The sequence below is a fragment of the Cupressus sempervirens genome, chromosome 8 (genome assembly GCF_028749045.1).
Source record: "Cupressus sempervirens isolate cs-2001-9-10 chromosome 8, ASM2874904v1, whole genome shotgun sequence".
Taxonomy (NCBI): domain Eukaryota; kingdom Viridiplantae; phylum Streptophyta; class Pinopsida; order Cupressales; family Cupressaceae; genus Cupressus; species Cupressus sempervirens.
In genome coordinates this window covers 453572677-453585813 of record NC_143125.1, presented here as the reverse complement: position 1 = coordinate 453585813, position 13137 = coordinate 453572677, and the positions used below count along the sequence as shown (strand labels likewise).

Below are 13137 nucleotides of genomic sequence, written 5' to 3'. Positions count from 1 at the left end.
TAGATGCCTAAACTTTTGGCGCCCATTCCACTTCTCGTTGTTGGCCTCATGAAAAAATGACTTCAATTGCAGGGACAATTCTCATTCTCAGCTTTTGCGTTGTCGGTCTCCCCCTTGCCATCATTCACCATAGGACTTGAATATGCCTTATGCCTGCAAGGTTCTCCCTCAAACTGACTAGCGGTGGTTGCATCCGCTTGGCTCCCACTTGTTACCATTAGCTGGCTAATTGGCAATGATAACTCAAGATGACCCTCCTCTTCCAAAAACTTCCATTGGCTCTCACTGGCAATCTCTCCTTAGAGAGAAGACAACAAGGAAGAGGATAATGCCCATGGATGGATGCTCGTAGACCCCAAACCAATGTTGGAAACTGGTTGGAGAGGACAAAAAGATGAATGAGACCCTTAGCCTCCTTTAGCCATTACTCTTGCGGCTTAAGGGTATTCCACTTTTGAGCTTGACCCTTTAAATTGTCAACTCATGTTCTTGGGCTATGCCCATATGACTTTTTTTTTACAATTGTTTCATGTTTATGGGTGATGCCCATATGACATTGTTTTAGTTTGTTTCGTGCTACCCATTTGAATGTGATCATGAGCCCCACACTTATTATTAGAAAGATACTTTCTTAGTAATATGATTTTGGCTGCATGCATATATATATATATATATATATATATATATATATATATATATATATATATATATAAAACCAACTATAAAATGTGAAAATATATTAAATTTTATCTTTAATATGTATTGCCTTATCATATTAGTTGAAGTAAGATTGACCAAAATTCAGACTTTTTATCAAAATTCTTTCGAGCTAAAGTAGGATCTAGCAAAATTCGAACTGTATCAGAATTCATAAAAGGAAAACCTTTACATGACATTAGAACACCTGTTTTGAGGGGTTTGTGCAGTACTTTTGAATCCCAGAGTGGACGTTTTAAGAAGTTTTTTATTTCACTTCTATTTGGAAGAGCATAGAAAGCAGGAAGAGCTGTTCCTTCAGGCAGGGCAGCATGCAGAGCGCGAAGCGCACGGGCAAGAAGAAACTGCTTGCTTCGGACAAGAGGAATAAAGTAGGTCGAAAGAGAAAGTCAATCAACAAGCAGAATTCACCAAACGTGCCAATTGCGCTGTTCGATCCCTATGCCGATAATCACTTGAGATTGCACAGTGCCGATCATGTAGGTGCGGAAGAGGCAGCCTCAGCCACTAAGTTTAAGTCTCTCGATCATCTCCTCTCCAGAATCACATTCGTAAGGTAAGCGAACACTTTTGACAGAATATTTCAATGACTGCATTTGTTTTTCTGATATACAAGACCATTATGATTTTTTTGTCCTTCAGTTCATAATTAATGAAGTGCATGTAGAATGAGTTAATCGAGAGAAAACCAACGGGGATTTTTTTTTTTTTTTTTTTCCAATATGACATTGCTAAAGTTTTATCTTACATGCGCTTGTGTCCTTTTTGGCTCTTTTACCATGTAATAGCGAAATGTCACGAAATTAGTAGCTTCTAATGGAAAGTGGTCGAGATGACTTCAATATACATATAAATATCATTAATATTTGCAATCAATGGAAACAAAATATCATTCAAGGGAAAGAAAAATGTCATTAATATTTATTATTTATACATTAATTTTTATAAATTACATAATTTGCATTCACTTTTTAATCTTCCGCTTATTTATTTTGGATATTTGCATGTAGCATTTTATCGAACAGTTGAAGATGTATACAATGTTTCAATCAAGCTCCAATTTTTTATTGCTCCAGCCCGTGCCTTCTCAAGTTGCAACATTAATAATCCTTCTTTTTGATTTGGGGAATTCTCCCTGTAAGAATAACCTTCAACTTATGTTGCAACAACTGAGGAGTATTTCTCCTGTGATGTTTGTCGGGTATGCTGCAGCTAACAATTTGATGTGATATTTTTCCCAATTTCAACTTTTAGTCACAGCCCTTGGGAGTTTAGGCTGGACTCTGTTATAAAAGCTCTGCTGCTTTGATCACTTAGGTTCATTCCATTCAAAACTAGTTCATGTAAAATTTGCTAAACATATAAATCTAGATTATTTTTAATAATTTTCAATTTTGTCAAACAATAATGACTTAGCAAAAAATAGACCATGAAAAATAATTTATTGCTATTGTATGTTGTCATTTTTTAACTATGCTTAACAATGACTTACCTTTATAGATCTATTTTTTTTGTGTTGAATTCCTTAGGGATTGGCAGGCTTACTGCCATTACGGGGCTGATTCAAAAGCAGTGAAGTTCGCTTATGAGAACATAAACTCTCAAATGGAGGGGGATAGAGGATTGGCAGTAGATCTGCCACAGTTTTCTGCTGTTGCTGTTCCCAAGGTGGTTTGTCTTTGATTATAAATTTATTAGAATTTTCATAGGCACTTAATCTGTATTTTAGAGAAGCATTTACAAGTCAAGACAAGAGGAGACTGCTAGGTAGCTTGATTTTGTCTATTCAGAAATTTGTCCGACGTTTTACTGAAGTCTTATTGCTACTGTTGCAGTGGGACGAAATGTCTTCTTACAATCTCAGCTCCCCAAGTTCCTGGTAAGCCATTTATGTCTACAATAAACATTGTCATATTTTTCTGCATAAGTCAATCTTCTCTTCCATAGTGCTTCATTGATTCTTTCTAAATCATTCTTTGGTTTGTATCATAAAGTAATATAATATATAATTTAAAGTATTACTTATGAATCTTATGAACCAAGCATTTGTAACTCATGGGGACATTGGGTGTTAGGATTGAAGAATACTGGGGGGTGGGGGTGAATCAGTATTCTAGCACTTCTGATACTTCAAACCGATTGTACAACTACCATATAAAACATATGAGAAGTAAACTAAAGCATAATAATTAAGCAATCAAAGAACTCATAACACTATGATAACCGGTTAACCCAGTGGGGATGGCACCCACAAAGATCTCACTACTACAGTAATAAGTTCCTTGTTAAATGCATAAGTACAAAATAAGAGTATGGAATGCATTTGCAGTTAGACACTTGCCTGGAGCTCACTGCTCATATATAAAATAGATCTTATCCTCAATCAGGTTCACAAATCAAATTACAATACCGAAATTGGACTTACTGTCCTTTACCAAACTGGCTAGTAGCATCTACTATGCTTTGAACAGTTCTGATAAAACTCTGACAAAATCTCTGCATCAAACACAATCTCTGATTACACAATTTGCATCTACGCATCATAATAGTTCACATCTCTGCATTGCAATCAATACCCGATCATATATATGATCTTCTAACCAAATAATTTAGCCTTGTTCGCTCCTTAAAATTTAACGTGTAGAATCTCCAATCAAAATAATAATGCGATACATTCTGATCAAGGGTAAAATACTATTGTTTCGGTTCAACCAAAATATACCACTTACCAAAACTAATTCATCTCATAAACCAACAAATCAGTAGACTATTATCGAATTGCTCTGTCCACACAAAAACAGTCAGCCCAATGCTCAGAAGTGAATATCTCCATGATTCAATCTCCTCGGACCTTGTGAAGATTGGACTAGATGTAATCATCTGTCTACTTCCATTCTCTGCAATTGCATGCCCTAACTTTTCTGGCTCTGCTCACACTGAACAGATCTATATTCCTGTTTGAACACAACTTCCGGTAAACTGAAAATCTCTAAGGGTCCGTTTGGTTCGTGGAATTGTAGAAATCAAGTTTTCTACAAATCTCGATCTAGCCAAATCAAGGTTTTGTAGATCTTCATTCTTGTTTTTGGGATTTTACTTGTATTTTTTGTTTGACTCGGAAGATGAGTGGAAAGATACATTTTTAAGCGTAAGCTTGGAGATGAAGGCAGACTCCAAAAAATAGTCCAATCTAATATTTTTACATGTTAATCTATCAATCGCATCGCTAATCCATAATAATGGTAAGTAACATCAACTAAGTAATAAGACCCAACATCATGATAAAGGAATGCAACAAGTAAACATACTAAGCATCATCTAGAACATGATATCATGCATCCAAGGTAAAACGTAAATCACAAGGAAGCATACTCTAGATATACTGAAGCACCAAGTGAACATCAACTCTGGCCTCAAGACTAGAAGCAAACCGTCTTTGTACACCAGTCCCCAGTAGTGGTATAGGTAGCTACGCCTCCCGACCACATGGTGCCTACAGGCTCACACCCGTCGTGCTGATGTAGATAATGACCGGACCACAATCACATAAGACAATCACCCATGGCTAACACACATGCCAATCAAGAATATGATACCAAAATCTATATGATCATGAAGACAATGCAATACATCAGGTCATTGGTCAAACCCACTAAAGATACTATGTAGGCACTCAAGTGTACTGTAGGTCGCTTGGCATCAGGAAGTCCAAGCTATTTGTGGTGCGGAAACAACTCCCTCGGGAGGCCATCGCACTATGCCCTTGAACTAACATCGGCAAAAGACTAACAACCGTATAGGTACCACACCCTCAAACCGCTCCCTTAAGACACTCGACAACTATACAGGTCTTCACCTATCTTATTGAGTTTTATTACCTATCTGTTAATTTGGTTATCACTTATTAGAACTTCTTTACATTACCTTGTTGGCCCTTCTTCACCGGGGTACACGAGAGAAGCCACTGCATTGCCTACCCTACATACCCATGCTCATCACACAATGAGTGCCCGTAGGCAATGCAAGTTCCCAATCCAATCCCCAATGAACAATCCCTCAATCAGCCTATATCCAGAATTTGGGTCTTGCAAGATTCCGTCATACGCATGCGCACGTGCTCGTGTGTGGACACCACCAACTTCACGAATACAATCAAGTAATACCAATGCAAGGGTTGGATATGAGAAAAATGCAGCAAATGACACAAGTATAACAATCTCACTTAACTGGCCTAGATCCAGGAGCATGGATTCAACATGAATCCTAATAATACTAGAAGTCACCAAGTATCACAAACTCACTCAATCGGCTTAAATCTGGGAGTGTGGATTCGACACAAATCCCAATGTCCATGAAATAACAACATAACATGCAAGGAAACATGGAATACAATCCATTTCCATAATCCAAGAAGACACTGCCAAAACCCCAACAAGATACGGGCATAATAGGTAAGCAATCAAAGAACTCATAACACTATGATACTTGGTTAAGGGAAAACCCCTAGTGGGGATGGTACCTGTTGAGCTATCGTTTTGCACGATGCTTAAGGACAGGAATCCTTTCGAACTCCTCTCTTGAAAAGCTGATCTGGGATCAACTCCAAGGTTCAAGGCGATCTTGCGACCTACTGGAATCCGCTCAGTAGAAGATAAATGTGAGTGTTCACGAGGAGGCCTTTGTTGGTTCTGAACAATTTCAGATAAGATGTTGAATCTGCTTGCTATCTCAAAAGAATAACCACAAAAATAAATATATGTTTGTATTTTTCTATTTTTAATGAATGCAGTTTTATTTATGCAACTATATGAATTCCTAAATTAACCAAGTGTTTGTAAAAGAAAATAACGAAGATAGGGTAACAAGAAGTTTAAGCAAATGACTTGAAAAATAAATCCCTAACGGACATAAGCCACGGAAACAACACGTTTGCGAGTTAAGTCTTTGAAAAGATCAGTGGGTAACCAATGAAAATAAGAGCAGCGCTTCCTTAATTTCACTGATGCATTCGTTGATGGAAATTCAGCAATCGATGTTTCACTTTTCATCAGATTGTAAGGCCACGGAAAGTGAGCTCATGCGAGACAAAAAATTATGCAGGAACAATAGGGTGATCTCTTCTCCAACTAAGTACGTCAACGGAATTTGTAAACATGTGGCAAACACCAAAATTAAAAGATCGCTCAATCAAAATAACGCAATAAAACTATTGGCTCCATTATACTCCATGAACATACATTCACAAAATATAACACACTCAGGCAAGAATAACTACACTCTGAATGAAAGCACCAATAACATATATTATTGCATCAAAATAACGATCCGAAATACATATTACATTCTTGAATTTATAAGAAATCATCTCCTCAATTTGTGTTGAGACTGAGAGATCTCTTTATGCAAACATATGCTTCTAAACTAATAAAACGAATCTTTTTATTTACAGACTGACTCTCTAACTAGTGCTAAGTAGGATTCCATCCTTATTTATATCATTTAATGGATGCATGAGCCTTTACATGTCTTAAAACAAAGAAAGCATGAAAAAAAAAGAAGAAAGCCATTAGATGATGTAGGACTCTCTGGAGATGCCAAAAATAGAAGCTCAACCTTCTTTGGATGTTTGTAAGAGTTAAACTGTCGTCAGAATGCGTTTCCGATGCATGGAAAGTTATAAATTTGGAATTGGCATTTAACTATCTGTGCACCTCTAACTTCCTCAAAAACTTTCGGCGCACCTTTGAAGAAGTGTACCTTGGGAGAAGCACACCTTGGAAGACAGGTCAAAAAATGCAAAATTTTATCGAGTGTCAAAAGTGAAATTCTAGCTTCTGGGTTTTGTTCCCCTTCATACTAGAGCTATTCTAGGTATTTGCTCTTGAATTTCTCTATAATCTCCGTCACTTGGGTTGCATCTGGCAAATCTAAAGCATCATATTTATCCTTTACCTTTTGTCGATAATTGCCCACCTCAATGTGAGTCTTTGCAAAATCTCCCAATTTCCCATCTAATTCTAGCAATGCCTCTTCTGTCTTAAATGCTTGTCTGATATCCTCATCAGTGGAAGCTTCTTCAAAAGTCTTCCGAAATTGTTCAACAATTGCTTGTACAGTCATTAGTTTATCCCTTGAATCATCTTCAAAAATGTCTAAGCAAGCATCGCTGTAATGTCTCTCTGCCTCCAAAGTTTGCTCTTGGGTTTGATCCTTGAGCTTATGAATATCCGCATGTAATGTTTCCATTACTTTATTACCACCCGCAATCTTCTCTAGCCAATCATCTATCTTATCTAACTCATCTGCTGTTAATACATCCATCAACATCCGATATCTCTGACCCTTTATTGATTGTAACACTTGCAGGTCTTTACCCCATGTATGTACTTCGTCCATTAACCCAAAATCCTGGTTCAATATAGCAACCAACTTATCTGCACTATTCTGCATGTGGTGTAGTAGTTTAAGATTTCCTTGTATGATCTGTACACCTTTCTTTTCAAAAATTTCCCTTCATTGCTGACAAGCTTTCAAAAATGGATCTAATTGTGTAGTCTCTTTATCCCTCTTATCAAGTGCCGCTTCTAAAGTCTCCTTGGGATTTTCAGGATCCAATGGACCAACTACTTCGTTCAGATAACCTCTTAGGATTTCATTTTGCTTCCGAAGGTTTAACAATTCAAACTCATCCTGTTCTAAGTGCCTCAACACTTCTTTGATTCCCGTAGTAACCATCAATTTGGCAGTATCCAAAGTGGGTTTTCCAAGCATGACCTCCTTAATTTGATAAACTTTTGGAGTCAAATCCTCAATATTTGCATGTAGAGGAAGGATAGCAACATGGGCGAACAAGTCTTGATTTTGATCACTCATAACAAAGGCCAATGTTCGTGCATCACCTATGGGTGGCTCAGGTTTCTTGAGAGCTTCAATTAATTCTCTCACTGCCTCTTCCTCAGTACAATACAGCTGCCTTTTGTGTCTAACCATCACCTCTTTTCTCAACCATCTTGGAGTATCTTCCATCGGAGATTTATCCTTAGATGAAGAAGGAGCTTGTACCACTAGGCCTTTTCCCTTATCACTCCTCTCCGGAGTCTTCTCCTTTTGTGAGAGATCCACATTAGGCATCGCTGTGTCTGTATCTTGGGAAGTCTGTTGAGGTTCCTCATATATCTGCCCCTCCTCTGATACTTCATCGACGGGTATTTGTTGTGGCTCTTCTTCCTGTTCAGCTTGTACTTGTTCTTCATTACCCAAAGGGAGAGGAATAATTGAACCTTTATCCAAGCAAGATAAATCTTGACTTGATGATGCTGGAGCAATTAAAGGTCTTGGTGACTGAGGTGGCAATTGACTCCAATCCTCTTGTGGAGGTTGATTTGTTGGGGTATCCCTTATCTTGTTGCCTACTAGCTTAGTGCCTACCGGCATGAAATCAAAATCTGACATCTTAAAGACATCAGCCCCTTGATCCTCTTGCTCATCAATCCATTGTTGTAATTCATCCTCCGAAGTTGTAGCCTGAATAGGTTGTGTAGGAATGGATGGTGGTGTTGTAGTGGAGCTTCTTCTCCGTTCTACCTCTATAGCCCTAGTAAGACTAGTCCTTTGACTCAAGGGAAGGTTATTCTCTTCATCTTCATCATCCTCTTCTTCCTCTTTTGGAATAACTTCTGGGACTGATGGAAAAGGAATAACCTTTCTTATCACCTTTTGTCTTCTTGTCCTTTCAATCGAAGTTTTCATCTTTCTTTTCTTGGGAGCCGATGGAGAGGTTTCTTCCTCTTGTGTAGGCGGAGACACTTCCTGTACTCTTGTTTAAGCTCCTTGCCCTTGTTTTGGCGATGGCACTAGTGGATTATCCTGAGTTTGGATGACTTCTACATTTTCTGTCCCTTGTACATTCTCTGCCCCTTGGTGCTTTGGTGCTTGAGTTGGCTCTTCTTCAGGCTCATCTTGTTGAGGGGAAGTTCTTTTTCTTTTATTTTTACCCTTTTGTGCCCTGAAGTATCCAACTTCTTTGTCAAGCTGATGCACTGTTTCCAACCTTACTGGAGACTAAGCTGTGAATGTTGGCACTGTCACCTTTGCTCCTCTACCTTTCACTGGGCGGGCTGTAGCTTGGAAAACTATAGTTTGTGGAATCAGATCCAGCTTGAATGGTCTCTTGATCCAATCCTTGGTTAATTGGATGATATGCCTCGCCCTATGATTGATAGCTGCTTTTTCTTCTCTATTAATCTCCGCATTTATGATAGGCCGATCAGATATCTTATCTCTGTTATACAAGGGATCTAAGACCTCTTCAGTGTCTTGCTACACGATCTTTAATGGGACCTTCATTTTCAAGGCACTACTTGCCAAATAGAGAGTCATCCTACAATAATCCTTAATTCGGATTTCGTAGTCATCCACTACATTCATCCAATGATCCTCTATGGCATCTTCATGTCGGAATTGTTTTCCTGCCAAGTACTGAACTTTGCCAATCTTATCAAAATAGGGACGAGGAGAGTTATGATCCTCTAAGGGATACTGATCCCACTCAGACTCAAAAGTTGCAATATCCTGCTTTTGTTTAACACTGAACAAACCTATAGTGATGGGCCATACCCATGTCTTCTTATGTTGCTTCCTTACTCTCTCATATGCAGACGAAAGTTGTCGCGCAATCTCTAGCAATATGAGTCTCTCACACAGATACCTAGGGAGCTTCTTTGGATTAACAGTCGTGCTCGCTACCCTTAAATAGGTGAATGTCTTAAATTGGATGTAATAGGCGCCTATTTCTGTAATCTTTGTTGCTGTCTTTTCTGACATCCTTTTCATGTAATCTCCTTCGATGAATCAGATGATTGCAAAAATGAAGGCATCATTCACTATTCTGTATTCCTTACTGTGATTTGAAATCTTTTTCCTCACCAATTGGGGGTATACCACATAGGGCCATACGTTAGCATCTTGCAAGTTGCCCCTTTTGAACAACCTCAGATAATCTGTTGCTCTTGCAGCTAGTAGGTACACCAAATAAGATGTCATATAGAACCTTTGGTTGTTCTTGACCCCCACCAGTTGTTCATCTAAATTCTTATTGAGAATTGAAGCCTAGTCAATTGGCATCTTTGCTGTTTTGATGGTTTTAATGAAGTGTACCATCCATATATTCAAGTGTCTTGTTGCTGGTAATCCCATGACTCTACTCAAGAGCACTATAGAATGTCTGATATCATCTTTCATATAGCCCCTTGTCATATCTACTTTGCTTTCTTTTTTCCCAAGAGGAGTCTTATCAGTGAGATACAAGGATTGGATAATTTCTAATGCTTCCTCTCCATGCTCTCTATACCATCTTTTTGCTTGATGATATGTTAACCTAATGTATTGATCTACCCTTGGAAGATGGATAACTTTCTCGATGTTCTTAGGCCTCAAATCCAAGACTCTCTCCGGTTATGCTTTTTACAACTCTCTCCTCTGAAACATAGTTTTCTGCTAATGCCATAATCAACTCAGAAGACTGTACTAAAACCGGGTGTGACGCTACGTTTACTAGTCCTGATTTGATAAGTGCAAATACCATAGGGGGCCTTTCATTTGGCTTGTTGCATAGCACCATGACTGTGTTCTAGTCAGTATGACCTAGCTTAGTGTCTTGGATCTTTGAATATGCATCCTGGAAGCGTGACTTCGATGGAACACCTTGAAATTTGAAGACTACTGGTTTCGGAGCCATCTTTGAGGAAGGACGAGGAGGAAACCATTTAATCTTCCCAAAACCAATATCTGTTAGTCTAGAGGTGAAAAAAATTAATTTAATTAAACCCTAGTTACGAAAAAAAAAACCTAGAAACCCTAAATCTTGAAACTATCACAAAATAGGAAAAAACCCTATTTTCTAACTCTAGAAGACAAAAAAAAAGGACTGTCGCACCTTGCGCACCCTTAAGGTGCGCAAGGTGCACCATTCCTAAAACAAAACAAAACATTACTAAGGGTGCGCACATAGCGCCACCTTGTGGGGTGCACTAGGTGCACACCCTTATAATGTGCTAAGCAATGTCAAATGCAAAAGCAAAGGGTGCGCACATAGTGCACCTATACCTAGGGGGATGCTTAGCCTATTTAAAATGCGCACCTTTCACTAAAGTGAAAACTTTGTTTAAGTCAGGCTTTTTTGTTGTTTTTATTAGGTGTGTGCAAAAAAAGGCACACCTTTTCCTTTGTTTTTTTAACATGTTTGTGTGTTGTGTGTAGGTGATGAAGTGCACCTCTCAATGTGTGGAGGTGTGCTTGCCGAAGACTCAGAGGAGAAAATGAAATAAGGAAAGGGTTGGGGTCCCGAGCTTTATAGGCCCAAGATTGAGCGCACCTCTTGGAAGAGCGCACTTATGCATGTGCACACTTCGAAGAGGAATGAGCTCTTCCTTAGTGTGACTAGCGCACTAGCGCACCTTTAGGGGGGTGCGCTAGTGCGCCCCTAAGCATACAAAATTGACTTTTCTCCTTAAAATCTCCAGACTTTGAAGAAAATGGGATTTTCGACAAAGAATTAGACTAAACAAAACACAAGGCAAAACTCTAAAAAAGACTCAAACCTTGGACTAGGGATCTGGAAAGCTAAAAAAGTACTAAGGGGTCCCCATTTCTAGGCAAAATGTGGCGTGCATTGTGAAACCACAACAATACCCACAATGATCTCACTACTACAATAATAAGTACAAAATAAGAGTCTGGAATGCACTTGTACGTGTTAAATATTAATAGTGATATTCATACTGGTCTGAGAAGTGCAAATTGCACCTTAATCTTCTCCCTTTATACTTGAAAGCATTATATACACTACACTTGGCAAATAGGATGGGCAGCGATCCTTGACAATAACCATGTTATGTACTAACTATAACTAATTGTTATGTTAGTTAACATTTGTGTTATCTCTTTCATGGGTGCCGATTTCTATAAGTGATGTATGGCCGACCTAGAGAGGGTCATGTCCCTTTAAGGGACATGCCCTTTGGTCTTGGTATAAGGGGTGGGTGTTATTGTAGTTTAAGGACACACAACACATTCAAGTCTGGTCCTTAAAACAATACTGCCCTATACGAATTGCTACAGAGACAAACAAGTTTCAGAATAACACATAATATTTTGAAAATTACATTCTACATTCTTAAAGAAGAAGAAGATCAAAACATCAACAAATATAAAGGTATTATCTCAGATCTGAACCTGTAGAATTTGTAGAAACTTTACATGGTATTAGAGCTTTGGTAGTCAAACCTAGGCTCTGCAAATTAAATAATCAAACTTGATATATATCTAGCATCATTCTCCTACCTTCAATGGCATACACAATCAAACCCGAGGATAGGTTTGATGGGAAAGAACACTTTGATGGCTGGAAATTTAGAATCATGATGATTCTTGAAGAAAATGATGTAAAATAATTTGTTGATTTAGAATCTAGACAACCTACTGTTGAACCTCATAAATCTATCTAGGGTAAAGGAAATAGGAAAGCCATTCAGATCATATTAGATGGAGTGAAAAATGATATAGTACCTATGCTAACGAAACATCAAACAACATTTAATACGATGAATGCATTACTAAATGCATATGAGGTTAACAATGCAACTAGAGTTCTTCCACTAAAAAGGCAACTAAATCACATACAAATAAAGAAGGGAGAATCGATGAATTCCTACTTCCTAAGGGTTGCCAGCCTAAGAGATGAACTTTCAAGTATAGGAACCATCATTAATGATACAGAACTAACATTGATGGCTATAGATGAATTATCAGATTCATGGGAAACATTCGCACAAGGAGTAAGTGCCAGAGATAATCTTCCTGACTTCAATAGACTTAAAGAAAACTATCTTCAGGAAGAATCCAGAAAACATAAGAAAGGAGGAAAACTGAAAACAAAAGATGAAAGAACTTCATGTTTTTAATACAAATTCCTATAAAGGTAAAAATAAGCATTTTAAAAAGAAAAGGCGTAATCAAAAGAATGATAAACCTAAGAAAGATCTATCCAAAATAAAATGTTTCAAATGTGAAAAGTTTGGACACTACAGATCAAATTGCCTTGGGAATTCTAAACAACAAGTGAACTGTACAAACATCACCAGGGAGGAAGATAACTATGATCTTGAGAATCACGTATTGTATTCGACACTATCAAATGAAGTCTCAAGTAAAGCATGGGTGATTGATAGTGGATTTTCACAACATATTATAGGATACAAAGAAGCACTAGACTCAATGTCAAGAAAAAGTTAATGGCGAAGTCACCATCGGTGATAATTCAGCACATTCCATCAAAGGAATTGGAAATTGCACCTTGCAACTAAATTCAGGTAGTTCTCTACTTTATGTAGTAGGAATAAAAAGGAATCTAATCTTGGTTAC

General features: G+C 38.0%; 1 protein-coding gene across 1 annotated transcript in view; it reads left to right on the top strand.

Annotated features, from left to right (window-relative positions):
* Positions 1-736: 736 nt before the first annotated feature.
* Positions 737-13137, top strand: part of LOC149543175 (Transducin/WD40 repeat-like superfamily protein) — a 268058-nt gene continuing 255657 nt past the window's right edge. Inside the window, exons 1-3 of the mRNA XM_089798064.1 lie at positions 737-1273; positions 2247-2385; positions 2553-2596. Coding sequence (XP_089654190.1) covers positions 1029-1273; positions 2247-2385; positions 2553-2596 — 428 coding nt within the window. The 5' untranslated portion in view covers positions 737-1028. The remainder of the gene's footprint in view (positions 1274-2246; positions 2386-2552; positions 2597-13137) is intronic.